This window comes from Quercus suber, unplaced genomic scaffold, assembly GCF_002906115.3.
Source record: "Quercus suber isolate HL8 unplaced genomic scaffold, Cork oak 2.0 scaffold_44, whole genome shotgun sequence".
NCBI classification, from domain to species: Eukaryota; Viridiplantae; Streptophyta; class Magnoliopsida; order Fagales; family Fagaceae; genus Quercus; species Quercus suber.
In genome coordinates, this window is record NW_027069509.1 from 1,210,004 (window position 1) to 1,229,067 (window position 19,064).

The following is a 19,064-nucleotide window of genomic DNA, read 5'->3' on the forward strand; positions in this document are numbered from 1 at the left end:
CACCCTATATATGTATGTATATTTTGTTTTTGTGTTCCTTCAATGAATATAAGTTGTCATCCATAAGTAATAATGTTGTGGCAGATTGTTACTTCGCCTTGAAGGCATGGAATGCACAGAATGGTGGAACAGCAGCTATTCTTATTGCAGACGACAGGATTGAGCCATTGAATACCCTGGGCTCTGATGAAGAAGACGATCCTGATTCTGAATATGTACATGACATTCTTATTCCTTCAGCCCTTATTAGCAAATCTTTCGGGGATACCATTAAGAAAGCTATATCCTGTACGGAGAGACAGTTAAAATGGGCCTTAATTGAGCTGAGGCTCTTCCACATCCTGATAATAGTATTACGTATGAGTTTTGGACAAATAGCAATGGCAAATATGGGTCAAAGTTTGTGGTTGAGAAACTGCTTGAAAGTGAATTCACAGAGATCTTTGGGAGGTGCTGAATGTGCAATTGTTGGGGTTCCTCATTATAGAGGAACCATGTTTGGCACTGTGGTTTACCCAGAAGCCAATCAGAAAGCATGCAATAGCTTCGCTGATTTAGATATCTTCTTCAAGTCCAGGCCTGGACGCTTACCAGTCTTTCTTGCCGATCGAGGAGGTCAGCTTTTGTTAAAAAAGTGTTTCATAATTGATCATGCACTTCAAAGTTTCAATTTTTATTTCAATTTCATCATTGATTACCCTTTTAATTATATGTTTTGAAGATTGGTTTAGTTTTTGGTGACATTTTATGGTTGTGATTGTGTTATTTATGGCTTGATGACAAAGCAGATATGGTTTCTACCTATTGTGTAATATATTTATGGCATGAAAGAGCATATGGTGTGTATGTATTGAATAATTTTTGTTACAATCTAAAGTCTTTGACACGATTATGATGTTAATATGTTTACAGTTTAGTTGCCAATTAGAGCTTAGTCTCTCTTAATCAATATTTTATTGTTCTTTGGCTGGATTCAATTTAGGGAAGTTTCTAATAGATTGCATAATGTTTTCCTTCTGTTTTTTTGGTGAGAGTGTATGACTAAATTTTCATTTTATTTTCGTGCAAACAAATACTATTCCTGACTTTATTGATTTTTTATGACATGAACTCTCTAAATCTTACCTTGTCTGTTATTTTGATTTTCCCAGGGCTGTGCCAATATGAATGTCAACTTACATAATTTTTGTAATTTGTTCTTGTCTTCTTTTGAATGTAAGTTTTCATCTATGACTTTGATGTGCTGCCAGTTTGTTACTTCACCTTAAAGGCATGGAATGCACAGAATGGTGGGGCAGCAGCTATTCTTGTTGCAGATAACAAGGTGGAGCCATTGATCACCATGGACACACCTGAAGAATATGATGAGTACGTAGAGAACATTACCATTCCTTCAAACCCTTACAAGCAAATCTTTGGGGGATAGAATTAAGAAAGCTCTATTCAGTGGAGAGATGGTTAACTTAAATCTTGATTGGACTGAGGCTCTTCCACATCCTGATGAGCGGGTTGAGTATGAGTTTTGGACAACTAGCAATGGTGAATGCGGATCAAAGTGTAACAACCAGATTGATGACTTTTGTCAAGAATTTAAAGAAGCAGCTCAGATACTGGAGCAGAAAGGGTACACTAAGTTCACTCCACGTTATACGACTTGGTATTGCCCATCCGCTTTTTATCGGAGCAAACAGTGCAGGTCTCAGTGCATCAATTTTGGGAGGTATTGTGCTCAAGATCCTGAGCAGGATTTTAGTAGTGGGTATAACGGAAAGGATGTTGTGTTTCAAAATCTACGCCAAGCTTGCATTTTTAAGGTGGCCAACGAAAACGGAAAGCCGTGGCTTTGGTGGGATTATGTGACAGATTTTGCAATCCGTTGCCCAATGAAAGAGAAGAAGTACAACAAAGACTGCTCAGATCAAGTTATTAAATCCCTTGGTAGGTTAAAGACTTCATGTGAATATATTTCCTTGGTATTCTATGCATGAAAGGCTGTTTATATTGTTTATATATATATTGTTACATCACCTCAAGCACACCCTTTATAAGTTCTGATTTATCTACGAAATTTGTCAATTTTTACCAATTCTTTTTAGGGTTTACTGCCTCATTGTCTCATTTTAATTGAGTTGGAACGTTTCCAGTGACACATCTTGAATTAACGATTTATGTGCTATTCTGTGAATTTGGTGTAATCTGCAATATATATTGCCATCATTCTAGTGCCAGTTATAGCGCTACTTATTATTTTATTTCTTTCCTTCTACTTTAATTTTAATTTAGCCAACAACTTATATTGATATCAACTTTTTGGTCTATGTTATAGCTACAACGTTATTTGTCTTATCTGATCTTTTAAGCTTTTGTCCATGACCCAAAACTCCATGATTTTGGATATATATATCTACTTGAAAGCAGTGCCTCAGAGTGTCATCTAAGTTATTTAATTTTGTAGGGTGCTTGGAAACACATTTACTTCGTTATACTTATACAGTCATTGGTTTCCTATTATATCTTAATTTACTAGCTAGGTATTAGCAGATGAGGGCAACCTTTCTTGTAGATCTAAGGATTTCAAACTAATATTTTTATGTATTTGTGATGTACTTTAACAGGTATTGATCTAAGAAAAATAGAAACTTGTGCTGGAGACCCCAATGCAGATATTGAAAACCCAGTTCTTAAAGCTGAACAGGATGCACAGGTAAATATATACTCCTAAAAGTCTAAACTGTTCATGGTGCTCTTACAGCCCGTCTCTTCAATTTCTCGCTGATTCCGTGCTAATGTTTTGCTCATCTTGCTCTTTTACAATTCTAATTTCAGGTTGGCAAGGGCACCCGTGGAGATATTACTATATTGCCAATTCTTGTTATAAACAACAGACAGAATAGAGGGGTATGAGGAAGCTCTTTACAGATCTTATTATATATTTTAGTGCACGAATCTTCTTTAATCTTTATTTGATTATGATAGGCCAAAACCGTATTGACTCCTTGATATGAATTAATCAATTAATTAGTCAAGTGAATTAATTATGTTCAATTACATGCAATGAACGTAGTAGTACAAACAAATCACCAATTAAACTATGTATGAAGCGAAAAATAAATTGACACGGTGATTTATTTACGAATAGGGAAAATCTACACGGCAAAAACTCCACCGGATAATTTTAAAGTCACCACTCTCGAGAATCCATTATTATCACAACAAGCGGTTATAAATAAAGGAATCCCAGTATTTTATACCAACCTACAATTGAACCCTTACTCTAATATCCAATTGGACTTGTTCTGTAGTGACAATCTTTTCTTTTGATGCACGGCTCCCAATATGTGACTAACCAATTGTGCGAATCCCAGTACGCGACTTGAATCACCAACTAGAGAAGAATGGTGGCTGCAAAATTCTTCAGTTTATCACACGATGAAGATCACGAAGGTCACAAAACCCTACGGTGTACAAACATAGCAGCTTCTTGATGAACTAGGGCAAACTAGGTCTTTGGTCACAATTTGCTTGAATAAAACTTTGCTCAACACTTGTGCAACTTGTGTCTCTGTTTACAGCCCTTAAAATAATCCTTATATATGTCTAGGATTATAAGAAAAGAAAGCTCAAACATATAATCATAGATTGGATAAAAAATAGTCCTAGAAAACTAAGTTTCATAAATCTTGACAAATACCCTTTCTGTCGAGTTGCTGTCAAGCCACGAGATTTAGACAGCTCTAAGTCTCAATAGATGCTAGCTATCAAGTTTTAATGAATAACACTTTTCACACTTGAATCTTAGACAGACTTGCATGGCTTTAACACTTGAACTTGAAATAAGGTTTCTTGAAGCATCAAACACATCCTAAATCTACCCAATTACAAGTAAAGTGCGTTTTATCAAAGGATTAGCCAATTACTCAAAATAATGACATATGTTCTTAACATATGAAATAAATATGTCCTAACAGATTATGTTAGGAAATTTAGACCAGATTGATATCAATTAGCCAATTTTAAGCCAAGTTGGTTAACTTAACCAATCATGCTTGTAGCAAGATCAGTTTGTGGTTAATCAAAACACACACCAATGTCACTAAATTAAACAAGTGCAGAAAATAAATAACTCAGGGATATGGTTATAAATAAAATAAATAACTCAGAAATATGATATGGTTATAAGAGAAAACCCTAGATAGGGAAAATTCTCCCACTGTTATTTACCACTAACCATCAATGAAGCAAATCCACCATATCAAATTGAAGTTTTACAGTAGAATTGACTCTAATTCTACAGCTATCGAATTGAAGTTTTACCGTAGAATTAACTCTAATTCTACAGCTACACCAAGTATTATTTACTGACGTAACTATACACAACTCCGAATATCCTCAAACTCTTCTATAGCGGATTAAGTTCAACATGAATACCAGTTTCCTAACTTCATGAACTTTCTTGAAGATTCTCATAGCAACAACTCTCTGTGATTTGTGTGTGCAACAACTTCACCTTGATTATGATCTTGAAATCTTCTTTCGTTAATGGTGAGTGAGAACTCAACTATAGAAATCCTAAGCACACAATACGTAGCTCTCAAAAACTTAGTATGGTCGTCCATTATGAGTCCTTATATACTTTAGGTCACGAAATTCTAGAAATTTGACAACTTAATGGGCCTTAATTGAATTCTAGACCAGCAATTCTCAATCGATCAACAAGTATCTAGATATGTATCGAACTTCTCAAAAGATTCTAGAAACTTCTTTTTTCTTGAATTGTTCTACGCATTAGTCTTGAGCTTTAAATTTGCCTCAAAACACATTCTAGACTCGACTTTTGTTCACAGTTTGCCAAGCTATAACTATGGACCTAACAGATTATATGAATGGTTTCAGGTAAGTTGGAAAAGGCATTAGTTCTCAAGGCCATCTGTGCAGGATTCCAAGAGACCATGAAGCCAGCCATTTGTTTGAAGGAAGGTCTTCAACTAGCCTTGTTGTGTTTTCTGTGTGTGTTTTACCTGATAACGAAAGAACAATTTGTTCTGGCAACACTTTACCCTAAGCAAGACATGTGAATTGTAAAGGGACTCTAGTCCATATGATCTTAATTTTATGATCTCAATTACACTTGTTTATCTGATTTATATATTGTCCTCCTATGGATTGTTCCTGCAGATATAGAAACAAATGAGTGTTTGCACAACAATGGTGGCTGTTGGCAGGACAAGAGTGCTAACTTAACTGCATGCAAGGAATATATGTTCATTGTCTTAACGCTTTGCAGGTGTGTTTTTGTGAGAAATTTTTGAAAAACTTTTTATTTTATTTGTTTCAGTGCTTCCTTGCTTCTTATGAGGCTTTCTGCTTTTTCATAGGATCCTTTCCGGGGAAGAGTATGTGAATGCCCTACTGTGCAAGGAGTCAAGTATGTTGGTGACGGTTATACTCATTGTGAAGCTAAAAATTTTCCTTACATAGAGTGTTGGTTTACTTTCTAGATAAAGTTGATCAAACAAAATCACATAATATATGTTCAAAGCTATTTGGTAGCTAATACTTATGGATAAGATACCATTATTATTTTTACTTCCTTGATTGATACAACTATGCACTTGAATTTAATGAAAATCCTAATATACAGCATGTAAGGAATTTTACCTAAAATTTTCCCTATTCATCATCTAGCAAGTTATTAATATTAGCCTTTTGGCTTGGTTTATGTTTAGTATTATTTCTCTTATTCTTAATGTTTGGACTTTGGACCTTGTCGTTGGCTAAATATATGAATTTGGACAATTATGTTTGAATAAAATTCAAGGATAAAATTTAGATACAATTCTTGAGATGTTGTAACTTAAGCTTCCAATAGAATACAAAGATATGAATATACTACATTTAATTATGATTAGAAAGATATTCATCAAAATTGCGATTAGAAAGATAACATTGTTTATGTGAGAAACCTAAGATACATACCTAAATATTTTCCATTCCTGAAAAGGCCAAAGAAGTGATTTGATCTTGTAAGGAACTTAAAAGCGCAGTTTGTTTGTTATTGAGGAATTGGTTTTTGATAAATTAATCTCTTAAAGTACTGCAATACTATTAGCATGTCTTAGTTCAAGATCCCTCTTAACCTAACTGGAATATTAGTAGATCTGTTCCGCCCAAAATGGGAATGGGCTAGGGTTATGAACTTATAATCATGGAATCGACTCGATCATCAGATTATAGATTATAAGTTCATTCCATACCGGGATAGGGTCCGAATGAGGAACTGGGGGGAGCCCAGACTTATTGTGGCGATCCAAGAATTTCATTATTTGAATCGAAGGGTTATACTATAAGACTTATCTGATCTTATGAATTGTTAGAATTTTCTTTTAAGAATAAATCATGAATTTTTCTAGGACCGTATTAAAGATCTCATCGAAAACTTACAGCAGCTTGCCAAACAAAAGCTAAGAGAAAAAAGAGCAAAGGTATTACTGGCATAAAATCTACGATTGGATTCAAAAAAGCATAAGCCTCGGGCAATTTTGAGAAGAAAAAACTACTTGAAGAAAGAGCAGAATTAAGACAAATACAGATCAAACTAAAGATATTAAGCATAACAAACATTTTTTTCTTTGTTCTTGAACCTCCAATTCTTTATGAAAGACGTCCAGTCCATTAGAATAGAAGTGAAAGAGGGTATTTATGCTCGTCGTGTCCTTTATATGGAAATCAGAGGCCATGGCGCTATTCCTTTGACTCGTACTGATGAGAATTTGACTCTACGAGAACTTGAGCAAAAAGCTGCTGAATTGGCTTATTTCTTGCGTGTACCAATTGAAGTATTTTAAAAAATGAATTGAAACTGAAATGAAAAGAATGAATGCTTTTTTTTTTTTTTTTTTTTTTTTTCATATAGGGAGATTATATCTTCAGACTAAACTGATCTCCCAGATCGAAAGACTTTGTAGCTAACGTTATCAATGTGTTTCCTGTGATGTATTTGGGAAGGTGTTCACCTCATGAAGATAGAAAAAAGGGTGGCAAACCCTACTTTTTACAACCGAAAAGTTCCCACGCAGGTGCTCTTAGACAACCAATTTTCCATGGCACTGTTTTGGCGTTGTCTCTCAAATTTCTCATTGCCTCTGCACTCTATGTTTTTAGTCATCTTGCTGCTTCTATACTTCTGGTTTCAGATAAGCAACGACTTTTTTGGAATTACAACTATATTACAAACTCTTGTAAGTTGTAATTTTTAAGAAATAACAAATTAACAGTGCACTTCTCTGGGAAGCTCCTTACAAATATTTTTGCAAATAAAAACCTTCTATCTCGTTCTAAGTGTTTCACTTTATTTTCTACCAATCACAATATATCATATGTTCTTTTTTTAGTACTCCCTCCCTCGAAAACTTTTTTTGCTCCAACACTGTTTACCATAATTAAAGAAGTATAAATTGAAACATTATATTTGTCATAATTAAGAGGAGCATAAAGTAAAACATTAAAAGTAAGATAGAGGATTTCTATTCTTTGGTAACTATCTTTTTGCATAGATTATGGATATGAATAATGTTAGAGATACAAACTATTTAACAAAAATTTTTACAAACTGTTGATGTGGTGAGTGATTATTGGTAAATAAAAAAGTAATATTAATAATGGGCCTAGATGAAAACTAATAAGAAATTAGTCATATCAACATTTTGTAAAAATATTGTAAAATAGTTTGTAGTTATAACATTACTCTTATGGATATTAAAAAACTTTCTAATATTAACGCGTCTTCATGTGCATGTGTTTTAATGGTTCAGGTGACTTGGATTAAGAAGCAGTTATTAAGGCTATCTTTGTAGGTTTCCAAGGCACCAAAGAACCTGCAATTTGTTCAAGTCTTCAACTGAATGTTAGATTGAACTTTTATGATTTTCAATTGATAAGCCACTATCAAAAATCAACTTTGATCTAAAGAGAAAACCCAAATTTAAAGTTTGAACAAGCTATGAGTTTAGAAACAAATATTCACAATGATGGTGCTACTTTGGTGATGAAGAGCTGAAGCCTCAGAACCATCTAATTCCAAATCATAATGGTTGAGTTGGAACTATAGCTTGTGCACTAATGTTTTTCTATGGAGGATAGAAGAAAGAAAATATTTTTCATATGAACAATGCTACAAACACAACAATTTTCATTGAAAAAAAATTCACAACTACTGAGTTAGTAAATTCACAATATGCGCTCACTACGAACACTATTTTATTATCTACAATTAATAATCTATTACCTCAAACAACTATGAGATTTTTTATAAATTATGTTGTGAATTTAGTGTAATTTTTTTCCACTTTTCCTGCCCTGCATATATTTAAAAGACCACATGAAGCTTCATATTCCATTAGTTTCTTAACTAGTTTACTTAAGCCTTTTAGATTTTGTTGTTTTTTCTTTTAAACCAAGAAAAGATGGCTCTAAAGGATTTTCTGTGTGGATTATTCTTGCAAGCAATTGAATAAGGTGTTTGTTTCTAGCTATAAGGTATTTATCGATCGGGAGGTAATGTAAGGATCCCTAATTTGTGATTTTTTAAAAAGAAAAATCCACGTTGCATGTTTAGGGGTTATTTTACTTTTTATTCCAATATAAGGAAATTTTTTCTTCAATAATAACTACAAGCTATACATTAACGATCACCTACTTCTATCTTTCTTTTCCAAAAAAAAAAAAAATCACATATTTTATCCTATCTATTCCAATTAATGTTGGTGACATCATTGGTATGTGTAAATTGTGATGCTTTGCCTCTATTTGTTTTGGCTTTTCCCTTTTCTACTCGGAATTACTAAACTATACCGCCTTTCCCTCCTTAATAATTAAGTCGGCGCTGATTTAATATATAACTTGACCCAAGTGTTAAAGATTTGTAAACATCAGACAAACTAAACAGAAAATAGAATACCGAAACAATTTCAACATGGAGAAGAAACAGTTTTTCAGTGGTGGTGGTGGTGGTTTCTCTAGTTCTCAGCAGCAGTTTCAGGGAGGCTATGCCTATGCCTATAATCTCGGGCTTCAAATCTCAGAAGAAGTCAATTACGGTGATAAACAGATGCCACAACTGGTAGAGATTATTGATTTGGAGGTATGTACTGTGTCAACTATTTTATATATGTCTTTCTAATATAACATAACACTGTTTGCATTTTTGATTTTTGATGTTTTTCATGGGGTTTAAGTATATAACTCATAGCCATAGGGTTTAATATTATTCATTCTTGGTTCTCCTTCTTTTTCGGGTGTGATTGTAAAAAATTGCTTCTCTCTCTCTCTATATACTGTTTGATCATGTCATCCCTTTTTTGTCTATATTATAGAGTGCTAGATGTCATTGAATGAATTTTAGTTTCATGTGTGTGTTATAACTATACTCTTAAAAGTTAACTTTTAAGAGTATAGTTAATACATTGATTTAGCCTTTTGGTGTATCTGTTTAAGGACCATGTACGTGTATGATTTTCTATGGTTTATGATGGTGCATGCATTGGTTTACGTTGATTTTTCTTCTATTTTATATATATATATATATATATCTTAGATTTTGACTTTTTTTCTTTTCTTTTCTTTATACACTAATATCTTCATAATTTGTAGGATGACTCGGACAGTGAAATTGTTATCAGCAAAGGTCCTTTGGGTTTAAAGCTTAGAAAGAGTGACTCTTTCGTAAACTTGATAAACAAGATTTTAAACACTGATGAAGAAAAGACTACATACGTTGATGAGATGACTAATCATGGTCAGTTTCAAGCCAAAGATAGTGAGCATGCCAAGAAGTACTTGAAGCCTTTGAACTTCAATGCAAAGAAACTCAAAATTGGCACATGGAAGGTACGCTATACTCATAATTTATATAGACCTTAATAAATTAATATTGGAGATGAGAAAAAAAAAATTCACAATAAATTTTAAAATGTGTAGGGAGTTGCTAAATATTTGGTGGTAAAGTGTTATTTTGCAACCAAAAAGCTAGCATGGGAAATTCGTCAAGAGCAATCAGCTTTGAAGAAAAAGATGGAAATAAAGTGGTCTATTATTTCAGCAATTAGAGCTAGAACTGGGAAAAATGCAGTTGGAATTCTTGAAATTGAGGTAAATAGTTTCTCAATCTTANCAACCCTTTGGTCCGGGAAACGATAATGTGGCTTAATTACCTAAAAGCAGTTTAACGTTCCGCACAGACGGCGCCAACTGATGATGCCGAAAATCTCACCAGTGAGTTGCACGACGCTTGTACGCTCAAAACAACACCTGCACAACAAAAAGGAAAAGACCTCACAGAGAGCACCAGTGTGGTGCCGGCCAAATACCCTCCGAAGGTCAAGTTAGAACTTCTTTCAACTCTAGAGTGCTAGAGAGGGGTTTATTATGCGTACCTCGGCTTATGAGGGTATTGGAGTTTTTATAGTAGTAGAGGGTAGACCTTTCTTCCTTGGAGTAGAAGTCTTTTCCTTATAAGAATCCTTATGCGCGTAGATTGCGGAATCCTTTCCTTATAGGACTCTGATACTGGGCGTGGAATACAAGCAATTTCCCTAAAACCCATGCGTGGTGACCAAGTCATGGTTTTCATAGAACCGTCGGCCTTAAAACCGTCAGCTTGCACTTTCCCCTTTAGCTGGGTTGGCGTCAGCTTCTCGCTACGTTCAGTAGCCTAGGGGCTCCAAATTACCGTCAGTTAGACTTGGGGACTTCAGCCCGTCGGTTTTGTCTTGATCTAGTCAGCATGCATTCCTTCACGCTTGGCCTACAGCATTCGTCATAACAAACCCATCAGCCAGAGCAGAAGCTGACGGGTTAGGCTCATGGTACCTGCTATAATTCTTCCATATCAATTTGCTAGGAGCCTTACTAAGGCAAGGGGTGAAACCCAACCGTTTATTGTTATGTTCTTAACAATTATTTTATGGTTTTAATGCTTATGTTATTATGTTTTTGATTAATTTACTCATCTAGAAAAGTGTTTAGTTTTGTATAATTCTTTGATTTATCGTAGACTTTGAACACGTTAAATGCTTAGTATTCCCTGTGAACTAATTCACTAGTTTTGTTTTGCCTGAAATCAATCAATTTCATGAAACTACCTTAGACAATTAATTCTTGAGTTTTTATTGTTAAATCATCCCACTATGATCATCCTTTGTATGATTTTTAGTTGACTTATAAAATAAATATTATTAAGACTACCTATAGATGTGGTGTGTGGATCCCTAAATTTTAATGCCTTGATATATTGTTATTTTCTCTCAATTTAAATTAACTTTACTAAACCATAAAAAATCTCGTCAAACAAACTTTATTATTTTAGTTTTATTCTCTTGTAGTTTGCTAATCAATTCCCTTTTCTATGTGGATTCGACCTCGGACTTACCGAGTTATTACTTCGTGACAATCATGCACTTGGGAGCATTATTTAAGTCACAGCAAACACTTTTTATTTTTACCTATACCCTTTGTTCTTAATTCGTCCTCTTTATCCTACATTATGTCCCAATGAAAGTCCTATTTGATCTTAAGGAAGGTATGGTTTGGATCTTGACATGACTAATCAATGTGTGGGGTGTAATATTCTTATTGTTTGGCATCCTTTCATGAGATTATAGATGTCCTTTATTTTGCTTCACCATTCTTCATCTTATTTATAAGTGAGATATTATTCTTTGTTCTACATTATTCCGCTCACATATGTTTGAGAGTGTTACACTCTTTTTGGAATGATTTTATTTGTTGAGTGTTAATAGCTATGAGATTTGAGTTGAAGCATAACTTTGTATAGAAATTCAAGCCGTATTTTATCTTAAGACTAAGGTTGTGTTTATGTTGGCTAAACTATTCACACACTAGGTATTGATGGCATGTGGAATGTCTTTGGTAGTTGTTAGTGTTTTGACCTTTGATTAACTATTTCTACTAAAGTAATAAATTTTTGTTATTTTGTGTCCTTGTTTTGAGTCACTTAAATTGCTAGGGACTAGCAATGAGATGGTTGGGGAGTGCCACTGCCTCATCTCTTCATTCCTCACTTTTGCATTTTCAGCAAATCTCTCTCTCTCTCTCTCTCTCTCTCTCTCTCTCTCTCAAAGACCATGGCTCCATAATCCTCCCATATCCTTACTATAGACAACATCAACCTCACCCACTAGATGGGTTGAAAATGGCTCAGAGAGCCTCCTACACTCCTTTACAGGCCTCGACAACACCTATCTTGTGGTGCACTGGCTAGAATAGTGAGTTTTCTAAGTTTCCCTTTAATCTTGCAGTTAATATGTTTTTAGCCTTGAAAATGATTGGGCTTTGTTGTGGTAGAAACATGTTTAGGAGTAGTTTTGATTCAAAGGGGCCGAAGAAGAGTGATGAACACCTTCTATGTTCATCCTTGAGTACGTGGGCTCGTGCATGCACATGTGTGGTTGAGTCTCTGCATACATGTGCTTGAGCCTACACACACATGAATGTTTAGAGCCCATTTAAGAGAAGCCCATATATGGTAAGTCATAATCTTCCCTCTAAAGTTGGTCGTGCACAATAAAAAATACTATGCGTACCTTCTAGTTAGGAAGATGGGGATTTATAAAAACTGTTGAGTTGCTTTCTCTTTTTTTAAGTCCAATGGATTTAAAGAGAGAAGACAACAAAAGAAAAAGGGTAGAAAACGATTATTACAAGTGTATGGAAAGCTTTAAATAATGAGTATAAACAATAAATAGAGAGGTATAGAACAACATGTAAAGAGAATAGATGAACAATATAAAAAAGGAGAGCATTTCATATATATAATGATGTATTTACAAGGAAAGAAGGAAATAAAATGGTATAGCTTTAAACAAAGCTAACCTTTTTTTATTACATAGCTAACCAAGCTTAACTAAGAGCTTTGGAGGTATGGAAATGGTGGACAAATGGGCTGAAGTTTATGATTAGAGATGGGCTTCCTAAGGAAAAAGAGAAAGAAACTAAGGCTAGAGAGATTTCTTAGAGAAAGAGAGAGAGAGAGAGAGAGAGAAGAGAGAATTTTTGTTGATTTTTATACCTATTTTGTTATGTAATTTCTCAAGAGGAAGGGGGTATTTATAGATGGGTAAATGTGGATTCGGATCCTCTCCATTTCCCTTTGAAATGGAGAGGGTCCAGTTCACGGCTTAGATTGATTTAAAATCAATCTATGGCCTAAAATCAACCACGCCATTTAAAATAAACTTAACAAAGCCCTGAGTCATAAAATACCCTTAACGTTAGTTTCAACGTTTCTTCTGTCTTCTCACTTTCTCCGTCTCTCTCATCAAAAATCCATAGCTCCTCTCTCTCACTTCAACCAAGTTTCTCCCTCACTCTCCCTAGCGCTCCACTCTCTCAACCTCAATTGCGCCTCCACCAGTCTCTCCACCTCCTCCACGCTTGCTCTCTGCCTCTCCCTCAACCCCGTCGTCACCGCTTCCCACATACCCAACTCAAACCCATAAGCAAAAACAAAGAAAAAACAGTAAACTCATAAGAAACCCACACACTCGCACCCTTTTTAGACCTAGATCAGAGAGAGAGTAAGGGTTGGGGTCTGGAGAGAATTGGGTTTTTAAGTGAGAATTTGATGCTTTTCAGACCCAGTTCAGAGAAAGTAAGGGTTAGGGTTTGGATAGAATCGGGTAAGAGAGAAGTAGATGCTTAATCTCCATGGCTACAGCTAGCAGTCACCGTGTTCCGCTCCACCAATTCCGGCGGTGGTTCCGGTAAAGTTCCTTTGTCTCTCTCTCTTTGATTTTTCCTTCTTTTAATTTTCTCAACAAAGAGGAAGATTTTTTTTTTTTTTGGTATTGTATTAGGATTTCGTTTTCTTTTGATAAAGAAATTGAATTCTCTGTTGTACTTGGGAAAAAAATAATGTGGAATTTGTGTTATTCAATACAGATTGTGTTCCAAGTGAAAGACAACAAAAAAAATAGAATCTGTATGTATACTAAAGTAAATTTGAGATTTAATGTAAGAATGAATTTATCTTAGCATTTAAATGGTTATATTTTGAATCGTAACTCATGAAAATAGGTATAAAAATTTGGATTAGTAATTTTGTTGTTGACTCATATCTTATTCCAAAAGTGGTTGCAATTCTGTGAGATGTGCCTATGCATTTGGGAAATAAATCTGTTCTTTTGAAACAACATCTGCAAAAGTAGTATTGTATAGCAATAAATCTTCAATTAGGAGTTAGGACTACGTCACCATGTCCATATTCATTATTCCATATATTTTGTCGAAATTTAGGAACACAAACTAGTTGTTTCCCAAATTAATTATACATTCTTAAGTGGTGTTGGTGAATCTGTTATGAAAAATATGTCATAATTTGAGATAGAACGTGATTCACCCATCAATTCTCACGCAATCAATCAAAAAAAAAAAAAAATCTCATGATCTAAACCATTCCAGAGACAGACACAACGATTCAATTATTTCGTAATTCCTCATCTCATCTCATCTTTTTAATTAATTTACTATTATTCTGCTTTCATCCTTTATTCTTTTTGTTGGATCGGCAGATCTTCATCTTCTTCTTGTGTTGGAATTTGATGTGCTCAATTTAGGGTTTTCTTAGGTTCTGGACACATTAATTTTCATCAAATAAAAAGAATTAATTAAAAATTACTTGGGTTCTTAATTATAATAAGCCTAACCTATTTGAAAATTGATTTGTTGATTTTGGTTTGGTTATTGGTAAAATCCAATGATTGATTGGGCTTTAAAGACTTAAGAATCGTCTGTTGGATGTCAACTGCAAATTGATTATTGATTATTTATTTTGATGGTTATTATATGAGCAATATATTTAGTCTTTATTGTAATTTACTAATTTTATGTGCATTTAGAATCTCCAAAATCCAACAGCAATGACTTATGATCTCATACAGGGAGCTGTGAAGTGCCATTGGGTTAGTTATACTTATGATCTGATTGTACTCCTTAGCAGTTAGCTGATATCTTAGATTGATACGGAGGCTTTAGGATTTATCTGTTCTAGTACATACTGGTTGAATAATTGGTTGTTTTTTGGGACTGTCTTGTTTGTTGTCAAAGTGTTATTTCTTCAAAATGTGTTTTTAGTTGGCTAAAGGTTGAATTTTTATTTTATGCTTGTTTTATGTCTCTTATGAAAAATCTGATTTGTAAACAGTGGCCAAAAGGCCATTGGCTATAATTGAGAAGAATATTTTGTTGAATTTGATCAAATTAGCTTCATTTGAAACAATGGTGAGAACAGGCGTCAAAGTGTGTATGCATGTTGTTAATTGAGAAGAATAGTCTGTTCCTGCATTTACAATCCTTTAAATTATTCATTATGTGTGTGCATGTTTGTTAATGTGTTCAGCTTTGAAAGTAAAGTCTTTTTGGTTACAAATAATGGCCTAGTTATGGTTGGTTGTCATAAGAAAAACAAGAAAAATATAATGGTTCTTATGTATAAAGTAAGCTTTATGAATTGTGCTTCAAGAAAAAAAAAAAAAGAAACACTGTACATTTTGTTTGTGTTAACTTGTATTTTCATCCTTTTTTAACTATTATTGATATTGTTTTAGTTATCATTTAAAAAAAAAAAATGTTTGCAATGCATTGATATTGCATTGATGGTGTGATGACTACAGAGAACCTGCAAAATATTAATAGAGAAGATTGCTCCGTTGAATTCAGCCATAGACGATGTTTCTGCTCAACTTCATGGAGATGATGCCCCTAATGGAGTTGCGGTGAATTCAGATGAAGTTGGAGCTTCAATGTAACAGAATATTTGTTGTAATTACCATATAAACCATCACTACTTACGTGTGATTAGTACTGGAAAAACAATGTTTTGAATCCTTTATCCCTTTTAATTTTCTATTCGGTTAATAAATTCAGGTTGATTGTACTTATATAAAAAAATTTACTAGAAATGATAGCAAAATATGATTTGTTTCACAGTAATTTTCTCTTAGTTGTAATTATTTATATTTAGGTACTAATTGTTCTCTCACATGGTATTCTCACATTCCTACAATAGAGTATTGTGGATTATTTTTTTTCACACAATCAGTAGCAGATTTTCCACCTGAGATTGCACACTTGAGCTTATGAATAGTGCAATGGTTTTTATGAATAGTGCAATGGTTTTAACTCTCTCCCTTTCCTTTTTCTTGTTTTTTATTAAAATAAAATTTCAAAGAATCCTTTGCTGCTAGTGCTTTAACTTCAAGATGCATTCTATCTGTTGTTGACTGATTTCTAATAATAATTTGATTTTTAACTTTTGGCTTTAGAAGTATCGGTCATAAAGCAAAAAAATTGAAACATGACCATTCTCAATTGAGGAGCATCTACAGTATTTACTGTAAATTTGTTGTGGTTGGCAGTATTACTTATCTTAAAGGATGTAAAATTGCTGCACAAGTAATATATAACTGTGCTAGTTTCTCCAAGCTATGGCCTTTGATTTTNAGAATTTGCAAAGATTTATAGGGCTCTTAATGCAAGTGATGTAATGATTGGGGTTCATGGGGCAGCCATGACTCATTTTCTCTTTATGAGGCCTGGATCTGCGTTTATTCATTGAGTTTGTTGATAAGCAGGAAATGAAAAGTAGGAAGAATTCTTTGTAAAGATTAGTGAAATTTGTACATCCAGCAGCAAAATGAGCTTTCATAGATGTAATATATTTCCTTAATTTTGATAATATAAGAGTTTGCTATATTATGAATTTTGTTGGTGATGGACTTCCTTGAGCTTTCATTCATGTTATTTATCTCAATGAAGCAATGGACAAAACCCAAAACAAAAAGGCCTTATAGCTTAGCTAAATTAGATTCACAATATAAATGTGTGATTTCAGTGTTTCAAGAATGCCAAAATAGCTTCATCTTAATTTTGAACCCAACTAAAATAGATAATGAGTCATGTAGCAGTAAAGAAACTTGATAAGTTGGTATACCTTATCTAGCAGTAAAGAAACTTGATAAATGATAATAAGACCAAAAAAATTTCCTATCATGCATTACTTTAATGGTAATAATAGCGCTACTGATCACCATCATCATATCCATTTACAACTAATCCAATCGCCTTGAAGGACTTGAAACTTTTATGGGAACAGCTAAAACATAAAATTAGGTTAAGTAGGATTCGTTTGCTTCACAATGAGTAGCTTGAAAGTCACAAGCTTGAGCTATTTGTATCAAGCCTTTTTGCCACACTGAACTCCAAGCCATAATTCAGCTAAAACTACCCAAATACTTTTAAGTACCAATAGAGGCCAGATGCAATTTCTACAGCTGTGGTTCCTTTAATCCTGAAAGAGAAATGCAAAATTAAAAATTACAGAATATATATATATATATATATAAATTGCTTTCTCTCATTTGGGGGAGAAGGGGGTAGCAGAAGATATGACTGAAAGAAAAAACCAGCAGGAATCTTTCATAGCTAGATACCTACCTATCCTTTAGAAGGGGTTAAAAAATAACTATTTCAATGGTGACATCTTCCGATGCACAAAACAATAAATTTAAGTTCAAATCAGTTCATCCAATGAGCCCAAGAGGAGGGGGAATGGGTTCATCTTCAAATCAGTTCATCTTCAAGAATTTTCATCTTCAAAAAAATAATAATAATAAAAAAGAAGAAAAATTGCAAAAAGAAGTCATCAAATGGCTTAAAATGAATTACATCAATAACTGCAATTTCAACATTCTCTTGAGCAAATAGGGTGAATGCCATTGCAGTGAAAATCTGAACATTATACACTAGCAAGTAAATGTGAGTGCAAAGGTAATTCGATAGATACAAAACATTTAACTAGATAAAATTTCCAATAACAGAATTTAATTTGGCTAGGTAACCAAACCAAGTATATTCCCCCCCCCCAATCTTCAATTGAAATTTTTTTGAAGGTACAAAATCAAATCTTAAACATGAGACTTTAACATGTGAAAATATTCGTGGTAACTACTTTGACCTGAAAGCTGCAGTAAAATTTTCAGAGGAAATTAAAAGAAGAACAAACAAGGCAGGTCAACTAATTGAATCAATTACATATACCATCCCCAAGCATGCACAGGGTCATGTAAATACCCATCAAATAATCACTGAGTCTAACATCTTTAGAATAGCTATTCAGTTCTAAAATCACTAGCTTCTGAGTCTCTTTTTATTCCTTGAACTAAATTCCATTGTTCATCTAATTCAATTGGGAGGGGAAGTCCCCGGGGGGGAGGAGTACTGTACACAAGTTGACTTATTCTTGAAGAAGAAAATTTCTAGAAATGGACAAATAAAGATACTTAAAAAACAAAAACTGGTATTTGAGTCGATGAACTCACCGAGTGGAAGATTCAAGTCCTAGATCGAGATTGTAGCGTGCATGGTGGAAAGAAGCAGAGACGGCAGCTGCGCAGGGGAGTGAGAGAGGAAAATTTGATTTTCTGTTTGGTTACTCAGACTTTTACCAAAACAGTGGGCGGGCTGCTGTGACCATGAATTGATGGAGAGGAAGAGAATGGGTTGAAGGAGAGGCAGAGAGCAACCTCAAACGCAGGGGACAGAGAGAGAGAAAAATTTGATTTTAGTTGGTTTTACTCAGACTTACCAAAACAGTGGACGGGCTGAACTGATTTTAAGGGTAAAGTAGTATTTTTGTTATTTGGTGAGGTGTCAATATTTTAAGTCATTAGATTAGATCTACGGTTGACAAAAGAGGTATTGCACACTTACATACTTTAGCAATTAGGTCACGAAATTCTAGATATTGGACAACTTAATGGGCCTTAATTGAATTCCGGATCAGCAATTCTCGATCAATCAACAAGTATCTAGATATACTTCTCTCAATTGATTGACGTATCGAGATTCTAGAAACATGTTTCTTCTTAAATTGTTCTACGCATTAGTCTTGAACTTCAAAACACGCCTCAAAACCCATTCTAGACTTAGCTTTTATTCATAGTTTGCCAAGCTATATACCTATGGGCCTAACAAATTATATGAATGGTTTC

The 19,064-nt window shown here is 34.0% G+C and overlaps 1 protein-coding gene and 2 long non-coding RNA genes across 4 annotated transcripts; 2 read left to right on the forward strand and 1 right to left on the reverse strand.

Moving 5' to 3' along the window:
* The first annotated feature begins 389 nt into the window (after positions 1–389).
* Positions 390–10,194, forward strand: LOC112034726 (vacuolar-sorting receptor 1-like). The gene is given in 13 exon segments (XM_065771476.1): positions 390–615; positions 1,251–1,396; positions 1,398–1,938; positions 2,616–2,704; positions 2,827–2,898; positions 4,899–4,977; positions 5,176–5,267; positions 5,376–5,481; positions 6,661–6,836; positions 7,194–7,238; positions 8,945–9,139; positions 9,649–9,885; positions 9,976–10,194. Coding segments are annotated over 13 exon segments (2,223 nt in total).
* A 2,623-nt stretch (positions 10,195–12,817) lies between these two features.
* Positions 12,818–16,005, forward strand: LOC112003049 (uncharacterized). 2 transcript variants are annotated; one of them, XR_002881921.2, is made up of 3 exons: positions 13,171–13,778; positions 14,913–14,975; positions 15,687–16,005. It is a non-coding gene; the product is annotated as an uncharacterized LOC112003049 (long non-coding RNA). The 2 variants fall into 2 exon arrangements; XR_002881922.2 differs by lacking the exon at positions 14,913–14,975 and having other exon boundaries at positions 12,818–13,778.
* A 1,035-nt stretch (positions 16,006–17,040) lies between these two features.
* On the reverse strand, positions 17,041–18,763 carry LOC112034733 (uncharacterized). The gene is made up of 2 exons (XR_002885403.2): positions 18,393–18,763; positions 17,041–17,362 (listed from the first exon to the last, which is right to left on the reverse strand). It is a non-coding gene; the product is annotated as an uncharacterized LOC112034733 (long non-coding RNA).
* Positions 18,764–19,064: the final 301 nt, after the last annotated feature.